General features: G+C 53.1%; 12 protein-coding genes across 12 annotated transcripts in view; 5 read left to right on the forward strand and 7 right to left on the reverse strand.

Moving 5' to 3' along the window:
* Positions 1 to 606, forward strand: part of P152DRAFT_488337 (uncharacterized protein) — a gene marked incomplete at its 5' end in the record, with an annotated part of 2,824 nt that extends 2,218 nt beyond the window's left edge. Inside the window, one exon of the mRNA XM_033682118.1 lies at positions 43 to 606. Coding sequence (XP_033533632.1) covers positions 43 to 426 — 384 coding nt within the window. The remainder of the gene's footprint in view (positions 1 to 42) is intronic.
* Positions 607 to 1,785: 1,179 nt separating this feature from the next.
* Positions 1,786 to 2,631, reverse strand: P152DRAFT_41931 (uncharacterized protein). The gene has a single exon (XM_033677124.1). It carries the CDS (start codon positions 2,528 to 2,530, stop codon positions 2,042 to 2,044), a length of 489 nt encoding a protein of 162 aa, XP_033533633.1. The 5' UTR covers positions 2,531 to 2,631; the 3' UTR covers positions 1,786 to 2,041.
* A 1,328-nt stretch (positions 2,632 to 3,959) lies between these two features.
* On the reverse strand, positions 3,960 to 4,561 carry P152DRAFT_383736 (uncharacterized protein; the record flags this gene model as incomplete). Its single annotated transcript, XM_033675788.1, has 3 exons — positions 3,960 to 4,085; positions 4,136 to 4,459; positions 4,511 to 4,561. Coding segments are annotated over 3 exons (501 nt in total), but the record flags the coding sequence as incomplete, so codon positions are not given.
* Positions 4,456 to 5,537, forward strand: P152DRAFT_41961 (uncharacterized protein). Its single transcript, XM_033677132.1, has one exon. The coding sequence runs from the start codon at positions 4,851 to 4,853 to the stop codon at positions 5,487 to 5,489; it is 639 nt and encodes a 212-aa protein (XP_033533635.1). The 5' UTR covers positions 4,456 to 4,850; the 3' UTR covers positions 5,490 to 5,537.
* P152DRAFT_41941 (uncharacterized protein) lies at positions 5,538 to 6,771 on the reverse strand. Its single transcript, XM_033677126.1, has one exon. The coding sequence runs from the start codon at positions 6,348 to 6,350 to the stop codon at positions 5,586 to 5,588; it is 765 nt and encodes a 254-aa protein (XP_033533636.1). The 5' UTR covers positions 6,351 to 6,771; the 3' UTR covers positions 5,538 to 5,585.
* A 1,668-nt stretch (positions 6,772 to 8,439) lies between these two features.
* Positions 8,440 to 11,669, forward strand: P152DRAFT_458958 (exocyst complex subunit Sec15-like protein). The gene is made up of 8 exons (XM_033679580.1): positions 8,440 to 8,720; positions 8,770 to 9,768; positions 9,815 to 9,946; positions 9,999 to 10,100; positions 10,149 to 10,258; positions 10,311 to 10,446; positions 10,492 to 10,784; positions 10,843 to 11,669. The coding sequence occupies exons 1-8, from the start codon at positions 8,673 to 8,675 to the stop codon at positions 11,351 to 11,353; spliced, it is 2,331 nt and encodes a 776-aa protein (XP_033533637.1). The 5' UTR covers positions 8,440 to 8,672; the 3' UTR covers positions 11,354 to 11,669.
* Positions 11,548 to 12,599, reverse strand: P152DRAFT_42008 (ribosomal protein L28e). Its single transcript, XM_033677143.1, has 4 exons — positions 12,485 to 12,599; positions 12,336 to 12,430; positions 12,125 to 12,273; positions 11,548 to 12,010 (listed from the first exon to the last, which is right to left on the reverse strand). The coding sequence occupies exons 1-4, from the start codon at positions 12,519 to 12,521 to the stop codon at positions 11,836 to 11,838; spliced, it is 456 nt and encodes a 151-aa protein (XP_033533638.1). The 5' UTR covers positions 12,522 to 12,599; the 3' UTR covers positions 11,548 to 11,835.
* Positions 12,600 to 12,942: 343 nt separating this feature from the next.
* P152DRAFT_458961 (uncharacterized protein) lies at positions 12,943 to 13,909 on the forward strand. The gene is made up of 2 exons (XM_033679581.1): positions 12,943 to 13,085; positions 13,130 to 13,909. The coding sequence occupies exons 1-2, from the start codon at positions 13,034 to 13,036 to the stop codon at positions 13,447 to 13,449; spliced, it is 372 nt and encodes a 123-aa protein (XP_033533639.1). The 5' UTR covers positions 12,943 to 13,033; the 3' UTR covers positions 13,450 to 13,909.
* A 3-nt stretch (positions 13,910 to 13,912) lies between these two features.
* Positions 13,913 to 14,999, reverse strand: P152DRAFT_474245 (RNA-binding domain-containing protein; the record flags this gene model as incomplete). The annotated part of the gene is made up of 2 exons (XM_033681309.1): positions 13,913 to 14,930; positions 14,977 to 14,999. 2 exons carry the CDS (start codon positions 14,997 to 14,999, stop codon positions 13,913 to 13,915), a joined length of 1,041 nt encoding a protein of 346 aa, XP_033533640.1.
* A 313-nt stretch (positions 15,000 to 15,312) lies between these two features.
* On the forward strand, positions 15,313 to 15,749 carry P152DRAFT_437000 (Tom7-domain-containing protein; the record flags this gene model as incomplete). The annotated part of the gene is made up of 4 exons (XM_033677573.1): positions 15,313 to 15,336; positions 15,391 to 15,437; positions 15,487 to 15,552; positions 15,602 to 15,749. The coding sequence occupies 4 exons, from the start codon at positions 15,313 to 15,315 to the stop codon at positions 15,621 to 15,623; spliced, it is 159 nt and encodes a 52-aa protein (XP_033533641.1). The 3' UTR covers positions 15,624 to 15,749.
* Positions 15,750 to 16,186: 437 nt separating this feature from the next.
* On the reverse strand, positions 16,187 to 17,469 carry P152DRAFT_466820 (cyclin-like protein; the record flags this gene model as incomplete). The annotated part of the gene is made up of 2 exons (XM_033680722.1): positions 16,187 to 17,074; positions 17,128 to 17,469. 2 exons carry the CDS (start codon positions 17,467 to 17,469, stop codon positions 16,187 to 16,189), a joined length of 1,230 nt encoding a protein of 409 aa, XP_033533642.1.
* Positions 17,470 to 17,675: 206 nt separating this feature from the next.
* Positions 17,676 to 20,081, reverse strand: P152DRAFT_417939 (DUF1446 domain-containing protein). The gene is made up of 6 exons (XM_033677097.1): positions 19,890 to 20,081; positions 19,765 to 19,839; positions 18,895 to 19,696; positions 18,626 to 18,832; positions 18,430 to 18,569; positions 17,676 to 18,383 (listed from the first exon to the last, which is right to left on the reverse strand). Exons 1-6 carry the CDS (start codon positions 19,966 to 19,968, stop codon positions 17,758 to 17,760), a joined length of 1,929 nt encoding a protein of 642 aa, XP_033533643.1. The 5' UTR covers positions 19,969 to 20,081; the 3' UTR covers positions 17,676 to 17,757.
* Positions 20,082 to 20,624: the final 543 nt, after the last annotated feature.

Below are 20,624 nucleotides of genomic sequence, written 5' to 3' on the forward strand. Positions count from 1 at the left end.
GAGAAGCTGAACCGGCGAGCGCTCGAAGAGAGGGAAAAGGAGCTTGGAATAGATCATCCTGATACACTAACTTCCGTCTACTGCCTTGCCTATCTTTTACACAAGCGCAGGCGATATAGGGAGGCGTCCGAGCTCTACCAGAGAGCATCCAATGGCTACAAGCAGAAGCTCGGTTCCCAGCACCCGAAAACTATTGCGTGTCTTAATTATTTTACAGCTATGCAACAGGAGGCAGGGGAGGAAAGACAAGGACTGAGCAGGACATCAGTTGATAATGATAAAGAGGAGCTTAGAGAGATACCCACCGATGGTGCTAGTATTCTGCATGGCAGTGAGGCTATGCCTGAGCAAACCAGCAGCTTGAAGAGCAAAAATGACTCATTTTACACGCACTTGAAAACGAGGATGCGTAGAAAAGATCTATAGAATGGAGGTATGACTGTTCTATTACTGATGTAATTTCCTAAGTAACATGATGTACTGTGAAGAATAAATCACATGATTTGGATGAGTCTAAGAGAGCGATCGTTCAGTTGAAATGGTGGATTAATTATGGAATTTAGGAAAGCGGGATTTTTTATTCCGCACAGATTTACAATGCTACCCCTCGAATGGGCTAACTAGTTAAGACAAAGTAGGAGATCCCCTAGTTAGGAGGACCGTGCAGTGAGAACAAATCAAAGACTTCAAAGTGACAAAGTCACAAAGTGTAAAACTGGAATCCGATTCTGCTCGCGACTGTAAACAATAATATATGTTGCTCTATTATTAATTGCTCCTTCCTTTCCTATGTTCTCTCCTTTGCACCCTCCTGCTCAGTACAATCTCATCTAGATCTGTTTACGTATGATACCATGTTAACATCTCCAGTCCTTCGAGATGAGCAGCTGGTGTCCCCTAAAAACTCTTGATATTGATGAGCGACCTTCATGTCGATGTTCGTGAGTCTGCCGATGGAGCCTTACCGTCTGGATGCACCGCCTTTCGTGTCATCGGGTCCTACCCCAGTCCCACGATTTGCTTTGCCAGGCATCAATCCATGATGAAGGCCGCCGTCGGATTTGCCCATATAACTGCTGTTTAGCAACGATATCCGCTGATATCCCCATCTCTATCGACGCGTGCCCCGGGATATTACAACCTAGCACCCAGCTCACCACCCTCAATACCAAACTGGCTTAGCGTCCGCACCCTTATCGCAGAGACAGACGCTCAAAGGAAAAGATATCCGGCTTCTTGTCACCCAACCCCCTAGGACCCTGTTCTGCATAGGGGGTTAAACACTCAACCAGGTCTTCTGTGAGCTCTTTGACAATGGAAAGCTATACCATCCCCACCTCCTTGGCTCTGAATCCTACGCCTGGCCCCCCCCCAAAACGTCCGAAAACCGGCTCCTTCGCATGGCCGCTTTCCTTCGACGATCCGCCTGTCTCCATGTCTCCATTTGTGTTTGCATATCCCTCCCTCTGGTATGTGGTGTGCCTGATCGTCTCGGCATACCCCGGTCTCGAAGAACGTGTTAGTATCTAGACAACGCTTCTTCAAGGAACTCCTCTTCTCCAGGGAACTTCTCTTCTCCACGAACCTTCTCTTCTCCAGGGAACTTCTCCCAAAACGGTTCTATTCTCCCAAACTCTCCTCTCTTTTCTCATCATTCACGTCCACATCATCCTCAAAGTCATCAGGAATGGTAGCACCCACCCAGCTCTCATACCATCTCCCAGATACCCACATACCTAATCAGCAACATTGACATTGTGCTTAGGATAGTGATACTCACAGCAGCCCCCCCCTAATCCCCTACTACGCCACATACCTCATTGCTGCATCATTCTCGCCCGGCTGAGGTCCCGTCACTTCAGTCCGACATCATCGACTCCCTTGAACGACCTGCGCCACATTTTACACTGCCACCCCCTTCATTGTGTTGCTCAATCAGCACTAGTGGACAGGACTCCCATCAGCTCGATGACACTCATAGCGCAGAATCGAAGCAGGAATGAATTCGAGATATCCCTATCACTCTATGTGGACTAGGATGTTAGGTATCGCTGCCCGACATGGCTTGTTGAGAGAGTGGCGTGAAGTGAAAACGCGTTGCTAAATCAATCAGATGAGTGCAGAGTAAGAACATAGAGCAAACTGACGAAATGAGTGCGTAGTAAGACCGCCTACCAAAAAAATTGTGAGACAAGCGCGAGACAAGCATCAAGTGAGCCACCCAGCACAGGTGCGGAGACAAGCGCGAGACGAGCGAAAAGTGCGACCACCCGGCCGAATATTGGGACGAGCGCACAAAAAGTGTGAGATGCGGCCGATACGAGATTGGGTTTTCATCAGCAAATCGTTCCACAATCGTGGGTGGGATGTTCACGTAACCTGCGTTATACTGTTCGCGGAAGCATGCAGTTCTGAGCACAACAACGAACGTCGGCATTCCCACAACAATGAACATCGATATTCCGGGCTGCGTGAAGGACCTTACCAACACAAACGAACCACTGGTTGCCGATCGAGATACTGCATCCATATCACATATCACGTCAAAAGAGGCAGGAAACAGATTGGTTGGACTTCCATTCCATTGCTATGATGGGGAGGAACGATCTAGCTAAGCACCCGAAGGCGTACAGGATCATCAGCGAACTAGCTTTTGGTGCGAACAACAACAACGACAGGGATCCCCCTAAAGAATCGCCAACCACCCAGCCGACCCAGTGCCGCAACACCGATCAATCGTATTCCTCAACGCCAATGGCCGACGCCAAGGCCAACCGCCATATCAACTTCCGTCGTGCGCCAGTGATGTGAAATAGAGTGCATTTCATGATGGGTGGACGAAAGAGAAACGAGTAACGAAAGAAATGAAAGAAAACAGAAAAGACTGAGAATCGCATCATGTGTGATAAGATTGAATGAGTGTGAAGATCGTTGAAACGAAATGGGAAGATAAGAGCAAGGAAAAACATGAATCAGCGTGGGGTGCGCTGAATGAGTGGTGTCCGTGGGGGATCGCAATAGGAACTCCGAAACACCGATCGCCTTCTATAATTTGTTGGGAAACTTCATCATATGGCAGAAGTGATAGAGGTCGATAACATGGTGTTCACCGAAGTATCCAGCTCAGACACCCAAGTGCACAACGCCTGGCATTCCTCGGAGTCATGAGGAACAGGCATGGAAAACCGCGTGAAGAGCGATTGGAAAGCAGGAGCAGTGAAAGTAGTCAAAGGAAAACAGGAATGTGATGGGAATGGAAGTCCATAGGAAATTTCAGTGAAAGAAAGAAAGACTCGGAGTGAATCGAGCAGATGCGATGCAGTCTGCAGCCCGCATTGCGAAGTTAATAGCCCCAATGGGTGGGAGAGTCGCGGTGGGGACGCTGAATGAAACCTCCATTGGCGCCTCCGTTCTGATGAGGATGAGCGCGAGTGTTGCGGGGCATGTCAGTAAAGCCAGGGCTGCGATGTATGTCGCCAAAGGCAGGGCTGCGATGGCCCGGAGTGAGATGACCAGGGCTGCGATGCTCAGGGCTGCGACGACCAAAGCTCTGTTGGTCAGGGCTATGATGGCCGAAGCTCGGATGGCCAGGGCTGCGACAACCAAAGCTTTGTTGGCCGAAACTCTGCTGGCCGAAGCTCTGATGACCGGAGTTGGCCTGACCAACGCTTGGATGACCAAAGTTGTGATGGCCAAAGCTCTGATGGACAGGGCTGCGAGAAGCGAAGCTCTGATGGCCAAAGTCGTGTTGGCCAAAGTCGTGATGACCGTTCTGAGTGGCATACTCATTGCCATAGTCATACTGAGACACGTTCTGGTACATCGGGGCCGGACCCTGATGATGAACAGACTGCGCATGGCTGGTGCTGGTGCTGTGGCGGTGGCGATTGGAGTTCCTGGGAGAGAACAAGCCTGAGAGCGGGTCAATGAACATGCAGGCAAGTAATAAGAAGAGCTTGGAATTTACCCTGATGAGCAGCGTTCGCAATGGAACGATTGAGTTGACCCTGATTGTTGCATCGAGGGAAGGCCTCCTTGGTGCCCAACGGGTGAGACACATCACAATTCTCACGAGAATACCAAAGCTGAGACTGCGTTAGCACGATCGGATGGGTGCATTCCTGGAGCAACTCACCTGAGGACGGAACTCCTCCTTCTCAAACATCACCGATGAATTGCGGAACTTCTGGATCAGGCTGTCTCGGCCTTGGATAGTTGCGTAGGAGACGCGAGCAACCTTGTTGCTGTTCCAGCGAGCCCACTGCCTGCCATCGACACCATACAGGAAGCTCAACAACCCCGCATCAGAGATGAAGTTGATGAACGCATATCCAACATTGTTGTTGGTGTGGAAGTCAATGCGTAGATAGGTGAAGTCATATTCACCCGCGGCATACTCATTGAGCATATCAATGAACTGCTCCACATCTACACGGTTGGGGATGTTGCGAAGCATGACCTTGAGACTCAGCATGCGCACTCAGTCTAGAGGAAAGGATGAGAAACTTACGGTGGTGCGCGTGTCGCGACCCTCAAGGATGCAATCGATGCAGACATGATTGTCGTTGTTTGGGGCATGAGGGCATTTGGGAGGCGAAATCTTGGGCGCGATGGACGCCATCCAAGCGAGCACCTCGTGGCCGGACTGCTGCGAAAGATACGGGCCCACGGGAGTAGCACCGAAAAGCGGCTGAAGAACCGGAGCCAACGGGCGAGGAGCGCGAGCTCGACGCGGCGGTGAAGGCTTGTAGTTCTTGATGAATTCAGCCTCCTGGTACTGCACCTCTCGGACACCCCGGATTCCAGCCTCATAGAGACCTTCCTGACCGCCGGTCCACTGATCAAAGAGGATGTTGAGATCCTATCAATTGTCAGTGTGTGGAATGTGGAATATGGAAAACGAATCTCACATCACTGGTGCAATGGCCAATATCCCATGCACGACCAGCAGTAGCATTGAAAGAATCAAGCGCGGACTGCCAATTCATCATCGAGTCGAATTCGACACGGAAAAGAAGCGATCGCTTTTCCTCTCCAAGCAGCATGCCCGTGCGGATGGCACAAGCACGGCCCTGCTTGTGGAAGTTCTGGTTGAGCAGCTGGCATGCTCGATTGAACACAGCGGCTTCACCACCACGCTCCTCAACAGTGGAGGCTTTCCCAGTCAACTGAATAAACAGAACAAGCTGGCCATCAACCGCCTTCTTGTTGCACGAATATTTCTCCTTCTCATGGAGAAGGGCGTGGTCAATGTAGCTCACCCCGAACTTGGATTGCTTCTCCGGACCAAACCCAGCAATGGTTTCTTTCGCAACGCGAAAGGCGACTTCGGCTTCCGCAAGACCATCGAACTCATAAGTGACAAGACCAGGAGGGTAAGACGGCACGAGAGCCTTTCCAAGCGGGAAAGCCTTGGAATGCTGCATGACATGTCAGTCCCGGAACCAAACATTGCGGTGGAAGCGAATTGCGGCACGACTTGGAAATGACTCAAAATGACGACTAGGGTGCGACTCGGCACCCTTCAAAGTGAAAGGCAGGCGGGCACCATCGGTGTGCTGCTTGAGGCCAAGACATGTCGGAATTCAGCTCACCCGCCACGACACAAAAGATTCCGAGAAGAAAGTGGAATGGCCGGGGGAAAGTGACTCAATTTTGACGGGAAAAGTGAACATTGCCGGGGAACAGCCCACAGCCAGGAAAAAAGGATGAAAAAAAAGATAATTGACCTTTTCAAGAGTTGCAACCAAGTCCTGTTCCTCTCCCTTAGGGCAGTGGATTTCGAATGCGCGAGAGATGTTCATAACGGCATCGTCGCCAGCTCCGGTGACGCTGAATGCCAGAAGATCGAAGACGTTGTCCGCACGACCAGTGTAGTGGCGATGCTCGGGTGCGATGGCATCAATGCGCCTCATGCGCTCGAAGGTCTCCTTGTGGTTGAAGACGCGATCCTTGCTGAGCTTGTAGCCGATATCGAGTACCTTCATGGACTCGGTGAGAAGGTCCATGTTGAACTCAGCAGACTTGGCCGCGGACTTCTCGGGTGCAGCAGTGGGAGCGACTTTCTCACGGAACTTACGGAGCTCGTTGGGGTGGCAGACAGGAGCAGGAGCTACGTTGGCGACCTTGAGCCCCGCGGAGATGGGCACACCACCGGCCATGAGCTTTGCAACGGTGGTGCTGCGATTGGACACGTTGAACGTGGTGTCCGGCGAAGTCAGGTCAGAGAATCGGCCATCGTAGTAGGTAGCAGAGTCCGAAGCAGTGATCGGACTGGACCGCGAGGGGCCAGCGAGAGGCTGATCATGAGAAGGCGAAGAAGACATGATGAGTGTCTGCATGCGAACCATATCGAGTGATATCAGTGAGGTTTCGAGGTATGTTCTGGATAATGAGATTGTGAAGTGGGTGCGATGAGGTTGAAAGTTGAAAGTGGTGAGTGGAGTGAGTTTTAAATGAGTTCTGGGAAGACACACGGTATTGCGCTGTGGCAATCACATGGAGGAAAAGGGGCGGGCATGTGTTGAAGGATAGGCTGACGACTTACCAGGCAACGGTGAGACCTTATCTAGAAATCTGATAAGATGAGTTGAGTGAAGTTGAAGTGGAGCGAAGGTGGGTTGGAAGAGAAGAAAGTTGAAGTCACTGATGCTTCCACAAACCGAAGAGAAGAGAAGGGTGCGAAAGGCAAGAAGAGAAGAAAATTAATGCTTCAGAAGAAAAGCTGCTTCAGTCTCGCGAAAGGAAGAGGATTTGAGAGTCGGATGAGGAAGAGAGGAAGCAGAGGGAGTGATGGTGGAGAAGTTTTATATATACTCCTCTGCCTTCCCAGGGGACCATACAAACCGTCACAACCCTGTGCGAATGCGGCCAATTATCTTCAAGCGAGTCTTCAGAAATTGGTGCAGATTGAGTTGGCGATAGTCATGGAGAGTGGGAGAGTTGGGTGGTGGAGTGGATGGAGTGAACTGAACGGAATGAAGTTCGCTGGGGCGGACGCAGGTTGGGAATCCAACGGTGCAGTATCAGAATAGGCTTGCTATCGATAACTCGACACGACTTGAGTGAATAACCCGACCAAAACAGTTTATTGAAGGCGAAAACTTGGGAAGGATATCAGTCATTGCTCTACTGACCAGCTATAGGAACAATTTCGACGAATATACGAAATCGGAGGCTCTGCGGCGGCATATGCGTCGTTGCCTGGCGATCACAGGGGCGGGTCGCTCCTTCCCGCTGCAGGACACATGCATCCCTCTCCATGGCCAGCGCTACAACTTTGCCACCGTCCCCGGTTTTCCCCACGAACTACTCATCGCAACTTCCTCACTGCGCAGTAGTTCACCGCTCTTTCCATCTCCAACTACATCGCATCATCCAATCATCCACCACCTGACGCTTTTCGGTTTAGCGCTACGATTTCCACCAATTGCTTCACTTGAATCACAGTTATTGTTACGTCATTATCCCTGGACCGCTGGTTGGCTGGAGGATCGAGGACAAATACTGGACGGAAAGTGATTGAAGATCCCCCGGAAAAGTGAAATAGCGGAAGGCTTGCGATTTCTGGGCTGAGTCATATTGCGATTGTGGATTACAGAATTACGTGCAGTTTGGATTTGCCCATGGGATCGTGGATAACAAATCTACAGTCTACACGCCTACCCCCGCAGGATTACTCCACAAGGTACAGGTAACATTTAGAGCAGTTAGAGCAGTGAGTTCAGCATTAGCATGGCACCCCAGTGCCTCAATGTGGACTCGGGAATTCCGAGGATTTCAGTCTGGATTTGTGATGTCTCCTCCGCCGTCCGAGGCCGTCAGAGGACTAGAGATTTTACCAGATCCATCACTCGATGTCCAGGCTCTACAAGCCTGCAGTACGGACAAAACTATCTAATACGTTTGCAGTATGCATTCTTTGAGGGCAGTTCAGTGTCAGACCTGGCAGAAGTCATCTCTAGGACATCGGCTGAACAGCATTGTTGGGGCCAATGAAGCGTAGAGAGATCCATATAGAAAATTATAGACTGTAGACAATCAAACTGCTAGATCATTGATCGATAACATCTATCCCCTTTGCTTGACCCTTTATCATATCGCATATATAATCTTTGATAATTCCTCCGGGTAGCAATTCACCAGGAACCCACAGAATTTCCCATTTCCGCCTCAGCTTCTGGAGAAGAAACATTGAGCATCCATTCACACACGTATCCATTCATCCAGCTTGACAATAGTCCGCATGGGATTGTTGATAAGGTATGTTGTCCGTTCTGATATGCTCCCTGTATTAGCGTGTAGGCCTGTGCCGTCAGCCGTGGTTGGTGGTGCCTGGGACTAACGCCTTTCAGTATAGCTCACGTGCCATGATTGGATGGTGTTCCTTCCATCGGGGCTTTATTCAACGTCACTCAGATCTCATACATTCGGGAGCTCGACCTCAGCGTAGGCTGTAGCAAGGTAGATCTATGTGAACATCGGGTGGTGAACGGCAGATCTGACTCCAGCACTTCACAGAATTCTAACGCATGGGGTATTAAAGACCTGCTCTACCGGGCCTGGAAGGATTATACGGCCTTTGATACCATATCGACCAATGCTTGCACGACTATAGCCTGCACCATACCGACCATCCCACTATCGAACCGCTCCGCAACAGTCTCAACACGATGCCAGCGGCCATTGCTCACGCTGACCTGGCGCCAATTGTCCAACGGGTACGAATATACGGCCCAAACCCTTCCTCCCTCGCTAACATCCATCTAGATCGTCCTCACCTCCTCCGAAACCGACTATGTCGACCAACTCATCCCCATCATCAAAGATGCCCGCACCCCCGATCGCGCCGGCCGCCTCCTCCACCACTTCGATGCCCTCGCCGCCGACCGCGAGACCGAAATCGAGCGCATGTGCAGCACAAACCACCAAGACTTCGTGAAGTCCGTCAATGACCTGCTGCGCATCCGCGAGGGGACCGCTGAGCTGACGTCGGAGATCCTCGGGCTCACGGAGACGATCCAGTCGAGCACGGAGCAGCTGGCCGCGCAGAAGAAGGCGCTGGTCGAGTCGCGCAGCGTGCGGGAGAACATCGACGACGCGACCAAGGCGCTGAACGCGTGCTTGGACGTGCTGCAGTTGGCGAACCAGGTGCACGACCTGCTGGCGAAGAAGAAGCACTACGCGGCGCTGCGCGCGCTGGAGGAGCTGCAGAACGTGCATCTGCGGGAGATCAGCCGGTATAAGATAGCGGAGATCATCGAGAAGTCGGTACCGGCGACGCAGAAGCTCATCGCGGAGGCGGTCATGACGGATTTGAACACCTGGCTTTTCCGCATCCGCGAGGCATCGCAGTATCTGGGGGAGGTAGCGTTCTACCATACCGAGATGCGTAAGGAGCGGATGAAAGAGCGGACGGAGCAGGACGACTACATGGCGAAGTACGGCCTCAATTCGGCCGTGGAGCTCGTCGCAGACGAGATGGACGAGTTCGACATCTTGAACAACGAGGAAACGGACGTGCAGATCGACTTCTCGCCGCTCTATGAAGCGGTGCATATTCACGAGACGCTTGGTCGATACGATCAGTTCCGCGCGGAGTACGCGGCGACGAGACGGAGACAGAAGGACCTGCTGGTGCCGACGGCGTTAAATCTCCGGGACGAGGACGTCGCCGATTTGAGCAGTATTCTCGAGGGCATTGCCGGCTTCGCCATTCTGGAGAGAGCGACAATGATGAAGACGGATAATTTGCGAGCTGGAGTGGATGTAAGATGGCCTCCTGATACTCCTGCTGTCATACTAACAGGAGCAGGTCGACGAATTATGGGACTCGATGTGCCGTGCCGCGATCACATTAATCTCCAATAACCTTCATGACGTCGATAAGGATGAGACCTTGCTCAAAATCAAGGGACGAGTGGCTCTGTTCATCCAAACCGTGGATGTAAGTGACCACTGCGACGGTATTGACCGAGTAAACCGCTGATTGTGTATAGACATGGGGATATGCGACGTCCTCTCTCCATTCACTTGTCCTTACTATTTTCGACAATTACTCGAAATTGCTGAAGCGGAAATTCAGCGAAGACTTTGAGGAGGTACGTCGTTGTTCGCTGTGGGACGGATCTGCCATTGACACTATGTAGATTGTGACGACGGACGACTATATGCCAATGCCGATCAATACCCTGGAAGAGTATGACAAAGTGGTTGAAGTCAGCTGGTATAATCCGGACACCGATCGTTCCGACCTCCAGTATGATTTCCCAGCGATGTGGGCATTTCTGAGCGCTAACGCGGAGATGCAGATTTCCTTGTGTGCTACCATTCTCTCAAATGTACCCCCTCTGTTGTATCGACATCCGCAACTTCCTGAACCAAATCTATCTTTTCTCGGACGATGAGTTCGAACGAGCCAACGTGATCGACGAGACGTTGAAAAGGGTACGCTCACCTGTGCCTTGCATCGAATCTCGCTAACAGCTGTAGTCACTGGACGAGCTATTGTGTGACAAGGTGTGCCAGACGCTGGTGGATCGACTCAGCTCGCAATATCCCGGCCAAGTCGTCCAAATCCTTACGAACTTCGAGCACTTCGAGACCGCTTGTGAAGAGCTGCAGAATTTGCTTTTTGACGCTCGTTCATCACAGTCTGCCAGCGGGCCAGTCATCCTACAAGCGACCGAAAGGTTCAGAGAAGGACGGAAGACGGCTGAAAAGCGGATATTCGAGCTTGTGAACTCGAAGATCGACGACCTCATCGAGACAGCAGAATACGACTGGTAAGTCTTCCGCCTCTAGCTCAGACCGTATAGCCAAGAGCTAATCACATCTATTTAGGATGACACGAACCCCTCCTGGCCGCAAAAAAGTCAGCAACTACATGCAAGAACTCACCCGCTACCTCGACGACTCCATGCACTCCGCGCTCCTCGGACTCCCCACCGAAATCAAAGAACTCATCTACTTCGACGCCCTCTCCCACGCTGCCACCAGCATCCTCTCCCTCCCGCTCGACTCCTCCGTCCGGGGAATCTCCCCCGCCGCCATCCAAACCCTCGCCAACGACGTGCAGCACCTCGTCGACTTCGTCGATGGCCTTGGCAACCCGATTCTCAAGGAAAACCTGGACGAGCTGGTGCAGACGGTCGCGCTGATGCAGAGTGACACGCCGGACGAGTTCTACGACGTGAGTCAGCGGAACAAGAAGTACGGGCGGGTGGATCGGGAGCACGGGGCGATTTTGCTGGAGAAGGTGATGCAGGGACAGGTGGCGCCGTTGCAGCCGAGTCAGTCGTATAAGCAGGATGCGTTTGCGATGATGAGTTCGCGGTTTGGGTTGAATAAGTGAGGGCGATATTCTAGGACGGATAAGGACTTTTAGGGTTTGGAGAGCGGTCATTGGCATATGGGAAAGTAGGGGTGAGATATCATGGGCGCACTGCTTGTGACTCGGCCGATATCAGGGTTTGCCACGGGATTGTTGGGCCCTAGCACGGGAACGGTGCCCTTGGATTTCCGCATGCAAGACAGTATTGTGTACATCTGTCAAGGGCGTTCATAGGCAACGGTGGATAGTCGGCTTTGGGTAGCTAACCGTGCACGCGTGCAACAGCCTTCTCAACAGAAGAATGAACAAAGACATCTCCCAACATCAAATACTCCACCCATCTCAGAAAACGTATGATTGATTTTATTCGGCTCAGTCAAGGCCCCCTAACTCCGAATGACGGTCAAATCACTCCCGCCCAACCCTCCATACACAGGGCTCCCCTCCCATCTCCCACATATCACCATATGCGCATCTCCACTCAATCTTTGTTCATCTCTACTTTACGCCTCCACTTCAGCCGCCTTCTCCGCCTTTCGGCCCCTCAGCTTGCGCTCCGGGGTCGCCTTCTTCGGTCGCTGGCTTTGGCGGATCGCGCTGGCACGGGCGACGGCCTCGGCGCGGAGGTCGGGGCGGTAGTGGCGCTTGGTGGTGCTGTTGACGATGCTCTGGTAGGTCCTGTCGCGGGGTCAGTATGGCGCACATCCACATTCCACAACAACCCTTCTCAGAAATTTTCGAGTATCGCCGTTAGGACGGGTGGGGTGGTTATATTGTCGAGGGGTGACTGACTTGCGGGTGGATTTCCCCTTCCCGATCGTCGACGTCTGCAGAGCGGAGGCAGGCTTGTTCGCCTTGCCGGCCTTCTTCACGCTGACTTCAACGCCGCCTTCCGCGGCGGGCTGGACGCCGAAGGCCTTCTCGTTGATGGAACCCTCATACTGTGCTTCAAGTTAGCAAACCCGCCAAATGACTCGCTATCGAGGGATTAGAGCGCGCGTGCCTTTCGGGAGTAGACGTTCGTCAGGTTCAAGGGATCGCGAGAGAAGCGGGCGCCGCCGCCGGTTCGGCGGTTGACGAGGAAGGCGCTGTTGTTGCCTGGCATTGTGGGTTAGAATCGAGGCCGTTTTCGGTTCGATGGGGGTTACTCACGGGTCACCTCCCAGAGGAGATCGGTAGATAAGGACATGGTTGCGGGATGGTGAAGTGGATGGATTGGGCTTCTGAGGATCAATTCGTCGTTCTGTTCGTCGTCACCAACTGTGTGAGATTCGATATTTCGATGCCAAGAGTTCAAGCGAAGCGACCCCGGTGCACGTGCCGTGTTAGGGCCTGAGGCTGCAAGGCATGAAAATAGGATTATGTAATGACAGGCATAACTGTAATTGCATAAAGGCAACAAGGCAGCGAGGCAGTAACGCCATACGCAAGGCTGGGCTAGGGCTGTGCTAAACTGCTAAGTAATACTTTCGCCCACGTCCGGAACTGACGGAGTGTTCAAGCCACGAGAGGGATGCCCGATGCCGACGTTTCTTCAAAGGGGCGTAAGGCGACTGCCGGACATTACTAAAGCTTCAGGACCATCTGAGTCTCTTCCATAACTCCTCCGCTGTACCTATTCCACCTATCGCGGTGCCATCAGCAGGGTCCATACTCCTATCATCAACCAAAGACCGATAGCTGCACATCGCCACATCCACCATGGCGTATCTCCTCTACACGATCGCTTTCTTCACCCTCGTCTGCGGAACAGGTACGTCTCCTCCATCTTAACTCTAGCATCACTAACCTTCCCAGCCCTCTACCTCACCCGCGCCCGCTGGCTCCCCCTCCTCCCCACCACCTCCCACCTATACACGCAGCTCCCCTCCTCCTTCCGCTCCGACGTCGAAGCCGGCCTGCACTCGACCAACTTCGACCTCGCGACGAACATCGAGTCCGGCGACGGAAGATCTGGGCTCGACGAGGAGGGCAAGCGCGCAGTGCAAAAGATCATGCGGAAGCAGAAGGTCGGGTTCGATGAGGCGCGGCGGATCTTCATGGAGCAGCGGTTTAAGAAGGGGGGGATTAATCCGGATGGGACGCCGAGGGATCCGAAATTTGTGTCGTTTTCATGAGCAAAGGGTGGGGTTTCGTTTGTTTATATGGGGTTAGGATGGGGTATGCGTTGGTTATATTCAGCTGGGCGTTGATTGCTGGATTTGTTCATTGTTCTCAGCTTGATTTGAGGTGAGACTTTTGGCTTAGGACCAGTCCATGCTCGCTGTTGAGCATACCTTCGCCGATGTGCAGTTTCTTATGTACATTATGGAGCACTCTAGGAGCATTGGGAGCCGCTCCATTCTTCGTCAATTCATCCGTTGGAAGGTTATCCTCCCACACCCGCAACCACAGCTCCAACCACAACTCCATCGTACATCTCGGACTGGTCCCCATCATGCCTCTGATAAATCGCATGTGCACCTAGCAGCCGAGCGTAGCCTGTGACGTAGGGCATCGTCGCATTACGCGTCAGTCGAACAGTATCGACTTATAGCCCGAGTAATAAGTAGTCTTCAATCTTATCCAACCCATCATCCCTCAGCGTTGTGCGTAGCCCGGAGGCGGAAATCCAGGCGGCATCCCGGGCGGGCCCCCCTGACCTGGCGGAGCAAATCCCGGAGGCGCGAATCCCGGCGGCGGAGCCATCGGCGGCGCTCCAGGAGCGAACCCGCTCTGCGGCGGTGCGTTGAACCCCGGCGGCATGAACCCCGTCGGTCCTCCATACCCCGCCTGCGATGGCGGCGGTCGGGCAGGGAGACCTGACGGCGGTGGCGGGAGCGGATTCGCCATTTGTGGCATTCGGTTCTGTGCATGAGGCGGCGCTTGGTGGTAGCCGCCTGGTGCAGGGAAGCCGGGAGGAGCGCCGTTGGGGACCATGCCCGGTCCGCCCATCGTCGGCGCCGCTGCCGTTGGCGGAGGCGCGAACATCTGCGGTTGGACTTGGAGCGGCTGGACGGGGATCTCGACGTTGTGCACGCGCGCCTGGGTGGCGAGCATCCGCTCGGCCTCGTCGCCGTGGCGGCCGCCTTTGCCGTCTTTCTTGTAGGCGTACTGCACGGTGATCTCCTTGTTCATGAGGTACTGCCCGTGCATGTTCGTCACCGCGTCGTCGGAGGCTTCGAAGTTCGCGAAGGACACAAAGCCGAACCCGCGCGACAGGCCGGCATCATCGCGCGCGACCTTCGGCGGCGCCACGAGGGTGCCGAAGCGGCTGAACGTCTCCAGGAGCGTGCGCTCGTCGACCATCGGATCTAAGTTGCCGATGAACAGCTCCGCGCCGACTTCCACGCTCTTCTGCTTGTCGGCAGACGCCTTGTTGACGCGGATCGGCTTCCCGTACAGGCGGACCTGGTTCATGATCTTGGCGGCATAATCTGCGTCTTCTTCAGAGATGAACTCGACGAAGCCGTAGCCTTGGTGCGTCTGGGATACTCGGTCCTTGGGGAGATGTACATTGACTATCCGGCCGGCTTGGAGCATCAGCTCCCACACCAGGCTGTCTGTGACTCGCTCATCGAGGTTCCCGATGTAGACTGTGGCCTCTTTATCTTGTTCCCTGGTGGAGGTTAGCCATATTCTTTGCGCGACGCGGAAACGCCTACCAATGTCTTGCTCCGGAGGCCATTGTGAAGTTCTATTTCAAAGGATATCCACTGCTATATGGATGGGTACAAAAGGATGGATCTTCTGATACTCTTCGTTTGATTCGTCTCCTTATTGTCGGTCGAAATGGGGGTGTGCACTGGTGAGGCAATCGTACATCAATTCAATTGCCTCCACGCGACTTTCTTAGGAGTAGCGCACGGACCTTCACGGATTTCATGACATTTCGATATCCAAAGAGTTCGAGACATCTTCAACCAACAATACTTTCTACGATTCCAAGCACTTCCATCCCGAGGTCTACACGCTCTACGGCATCACTTCCCACATTCAAAATGCAGCTCTCAGAGGAATCAAAGGTGGGTTTGCCATTGCGCCGCTACCCAGAGCCAGAAACTGACCGCGCATCACAGGAGCGCATCTCCAAAGTCATCGACATCTCCCGCGTCGCCATACACTAGTACGATTCCCTTGGATAACCAATGATTCTGATGCTCATTCGTATTTAGTGGCTATGTGCCATTGATCCTCTACCTTGGATGGTCGCAGAGCACGCCTCGACCTGCCTTGATTAGGTACCGCAGTCTGAATCCAGTTCCGCCATGATTCCGCTGACCACCGTAGATTCTTCTCTCCTTTCGCCTAAATGCAATACCGACACACATCAACTCTAATACACGAGGATGCGTAATTAGAGAGTGGACGGTCACCGTACTGCAAGATGCCAATACGGCGACGGAGTTGCCGCCACCCCAAAGATTGGAAAATGGAGGTGACGGCGGAAGGCCATGCATTTGTTCGGCGTATCGGGCGGGTCACAATTTGTACCATCATACCACATTTTAGGGCGACGTTGCTGGAATAGAAAATGCCAACTTCTCTCTTTTCATTTCGCTCACTGAATCTCTTCGTGCCGCGACTCCTGACTATCAGCCGGAAGGGATGTTTGACGCGGCTACATGCTCCATCCTATACCGTGGCGATACTCCTCATTGCGTCTTCTCCTCGTTCAGGTCCCTCCGGGTTTTTGGCTGCGTATCCAATCGCCATCCCAATTCAGAGAGCAGGACCACCTCGGTGGCTGAGACGGTCGAGCGCCGTCCTCTGCCAACCGGCCCTGTGGCCTTGGGAAATTGAGTCGTTCTCCACTTAAAGCGTGAGACAGACACAGTGTCGTACAATCTTGATCCCTCGTGCCGTAGACTGCACTCACGATGGCTTAGCCAAGGACGGTCCGAACAAATCCTCCCCCTCCCTCTCCGTCCTCTCCCTCTCCAACTTCCGCTTCTTCGCCACCGCCTCATCGATCACCCCTTCGACCGCCCCGTCCCGTTTCTGCGCTTTGTTTAGTCCCACCAGGTCCATCTTCTCCGGATTCCGGCACTGGTACAGTTTCTTATCGATGCGGATCAGTTCCTCGCGCGGCACGTTTGCGGAGCTCGGCCCGGCGCGGAGCATCTCGGCGCACGACCGGATCGTCGAGAGGACTTTGGCTTTTAATTCATTGATGGTGTCGGATCCGGATGGCAGTTTCGAAGAGAGGAGGAAGGAGGTCAATGGTTCGTCAGCGATCAGGAGGGAGGCGAAGGAGATCTGGGACGGCGTATATAGAAGATAGGCGTCCGTGAGAATGGCGTTATATCCTAGGATCTCCTTGGCTGCTGCGTAAGCTTGATTCAATCTCTCTTCGCCTTCTTGCGTTGTAGACTTGGACTCCGCCCCGTTTTGCGCAGGTAGGCGCAGTATCTGCGTCTGTATATCCCTCGCCGTTCTCGTGTCCAATGCGATCGGTGCGTAGTCTCCCTTGATCATCGAGAAAACCTCCATGTATATCCCCTTGAGCGCTCGGTGCGGATGGCGAACATCGAATGTAAACCGCAGGCCCTGCGTAATGACGAATTCCGGCGCCAAAATCTCATCCGGCGAAACCTTCTTGAGTCCCGCCCCCTTCAGGACCGTCGAATATTCCTTGAGCGCCGTATGATGGTTCTCCGTCTTCGTGGCGAGGAACAAGGCGGACGGCATGATCTGCTTCGGGTGATAGGTCATGGGCGAGTTGAACAGGTAGAAGCGCTTCATGAATTGTATTGCCGTGGCCTACGTTTCGATCAGCTATCTATCCATCGGACCGCCGGCGAATGGGGACATACGACAACGTTTATAGGGAATTTGAACGGCTTGGCGAGGGGGACACATTGCGTGCTATAGTATTCCACCAACTTCAACTCCTCATCCGCCGTGAGGCACTCGGTTTCCTGGTCGCCAGTCGCGGTACTGGCTTCTCTTGACTCCCGCTTCTGACTCTGCGGCTCACTCTCGCTCGCGTCTCCGGACGCGGTTCCAAGCCGCTGAGCTCTCGCCCGCTGGATCGCTCCTATCACCCTCTCGGCAGCGATACTATTAGTGTTTACGCGAAGAGCCGCCAGCTTTTCTGGGGCGAAGGACCACAGTCGGTACTGGGTAGATGCCCGGTATAGGTCATCCTCCTTCATGGTGAAGCTGTCTGTCACTCAGAAGAACGAACCGCCTTCATCGAGTAGCGACTTCACCTGGCGGATATCAGTAGGATAGTTATGTGTAAACTTATGGGAGTGTCGAGATGAATATCAATAGCGGCAGTTCAACATCATCCGAGGATCAGCCGACGACTTAAACAGAATCCAGGCGATGACAACCTGTGAACTTCAACTGCCATTGTCTTCAACTAATTGACCGAACCTCAGATAACAGTCGCATGTCAACCAACTAGGTACCCAGTTTTGAAGAATATCTGGACTATTTTACATCTTAGATTCACCATTCCGTCTCAGAGCAACCAGGAACTTCTCTGGTACCTCAATCACCTTGTCACGGATGTAGTCCGCAAATCCCTTTCCAAGTGCATCAAGACGCGCCGAACTACTAACCCCCCGTCCAAGAATTCCATAGATGACGAAATGGACCGCCCCAATCCTAGGGAACTCGACGCGTTCGATGAAATATTCATCGCGCCAGTCCTCGTCTAGGAGCTCCTGCATCCTCTCCCGGGACATGAACGAGCGGAACCAGTTCCACGCATCTTGATCCGTGGACTCGGACGTCACGCGTGGCTTGTACATATAGACTCCGAAGTTCACGTTCGGCCCTTTGTCCCCTGAGCGACCCAGAGCGATATCGCCGAGCCGGACGGACTGGGTTGGCCCAAAGCTCGACACGGCGGCGGGCGCGTCGGTGTTGTAGTTGAGTCGCTTCTCCAAAGCATCGTACTTCGGGGGATGTCCGGTTTCATACCTCTCTGCTTTCCCTGTCGCGTTATCCAGCACGTTCACCGCGGTCTCGAGCCGGTCCTGCTCGAAGAGAGCCGGGTAAAATGCCAGGTATGGTCGGGGGACCGCCGTTCGCATGTCAAGCGAGCAATGGAATCCTGCTTCGAGTCAGATTGGACGGGACCAACTTCATCCTGCTCCGCCTACCTGAGAAATGCTGCATGGAATTCTCGCCCATGGTCTTAACCAGCGAGTAGAGCGTTTCCTCCCGCGCCGCCTCCGCAAAGATTCGCATGTATGTCGTGCTCTTTTGCTGCGATCGCGGGTTTGGCTGAGGGACACCGAGACTATAATGCGTCAGTCGTTGGTCCGGCCAAATGACAAAGTCCACGGTTTTTCATACATCTGGAACTCCAGCAGATCGAAGTCATCGATGGTCCCCTGTTTCCTTAATCCGTTCCGCATTATACGCTCGTACAAGTCCCATTTCTCTGCTGTGGAATATCCTGTCGCATTTACTAGAATCTCATTGTGGAAGCCGCCTCGATAGAAGATCCCTAGCTTGGTGGTTGGGGGTGGAGGAGCACCTCGAATGCCACTAAGTCGGACTCTGGAAGATCAATTAGCCTTGAACATCGGGGCCAATTGTTCTTCATCCACGACACGACTTACCTGTCCTTGCCAACTTCTTCGATCTTAACATTCTCGATATAGGCTTTGACATCGCTGTTCAAGTATACATTCCCTTGCAACTCGTACAAGAACTGGTTTTGTACTGTATCCACAGTCACCATACCTTTCGTATTGTCATGCTTTGTCGCTACGACACTCCCGTCCTTCGCTATTTCCGCAATGCCGAACGGCATCTCATAAAAGTTGTCCAGGTCGTATTCATGGAATCCCGAGAAATTCGCGCCGGTAACGTAGGCGGAACATTCGATCAGATGTCCTGCCACCAGGGCACCGGCAAGCTCATCGTACGATGTCGCCGACCATCCGTGCCAGTACTGAGCTGCTCCAATAACGGGCGACGCGTCTGCCACCCTGCCTGCGATGACGATGTCCGCTCCGAGCTCGAGGCCCTTGACGATCTCCCTGGCTCCCAGGTACGCGTTCGCAGCGACGATGGGCTTCGACTTATCCAAAACCGCCAGGCTATTCTTCGGGAGGTTCACGTCCGCGTTTCCGGAATCCAGGTGTGCAGGCAAACCCTCCTCGACGAGCTGATTGATCTTGGGCAGCAGGTTATCGCCCTCCACGTACGCGACTTTCAGCGAATATCCACGGCTCTTCACTAGCTCCAGAACCTTCTCCGCGAGACCTCGGGGGTTCTGCGCCCCGCCGTTCACGACGACTTTGATCCGCTTCTCATTCAATATGTCGATCGTCTGCTCGATGCCGTCCCATGCGGTGGCTTCCCAGCCCGGGTGGTTACCCGCCGCCATGGCTTCGGCATTTTCGGCGATGTTCACCTCTTGTCTCAGTCAGCATCTCGTCCATCTTGCCCCTGCATATGTGGGGTTTTACTAAGGGCTTATTCACCAGCTAGATAGTCTCCCGTGATGAAATCGACGTCGCCCAGCTCCGCCTGCATGCGCATGTTATATCCCGGATCCGCTATATATAATGTTAGACGATTCCTGATCTGAACATCTTAAAATCCATACCTTTGTATCCAGAGCAGTTGGCGACCCGCACGGGCCTTGTACCACGCTCACTCCATCGGTCTGCCTTTGCTGCGCCCATTGTGAAAATCAAGTGTGTGGAAATTATTATTTCTGTGAACTGCTGTTTGTATATCTAAAAGTAGGCTCTACTGCATTTTCAGGGATACCTACCAATTTGATCAAAATCCTCACCTCTACTATTTCAGGAGGGGCGTACGGGTATCGGGACCATATGCGGGGTTACCGGTATGATTCACGATCCCCTTTCAATGACCGAATCCTGCACATCCACGACTAACCTCCTACATCGGTCTCGGTTTAGAGCCGGCAATACCATTTTGGAGTATTTTGGTTAATAGTAAATTAGTAACAAAGTGTGAGCTAATATTGCTACATATTGATCCCCTCCCTAGCGTTACCCTCAAAACATTGCCGGCCTCCTCGGCAAGAGAAGGCCATGCAATTGGGCCATCTACCTATTTGCAGCACGGATACGTTGTTATGCGGTTATGGGGGTATCTACGCTAGCGAATCGAAGTTCGAGCTACTTAATTGCTACCCAAAGAAAGCTATGCTGGCATGCGGAGATTCGCGTTCCAGCTTGTTGATCGCGGCAAATCGCTGTCGGATATGGCAGGATAGGGACGATGAAGTACCATGGGATTGATTCCATCCCCTCCTTTACACTGAATGCTTTCCTTTACCATAAACGTAGAGTGTGTGTGAAAGTCTATC

This window comes from Eremomyces bilateralis (assembly GCF_010015585.1).
Source record: "Eremomyces bilateralis CBS 781.70 unplaced genomic scaffold P152scaffold_11, whole genome shotgun sequence".
Taxonomy (NCBI): domain Eukaryota; kingdom Fungi; phylum Ascomycota; class Dothideomycetes; order Eremomycetales; family Eremomycetaceae; genus Eremomyces; species Eremomyces bilateralis.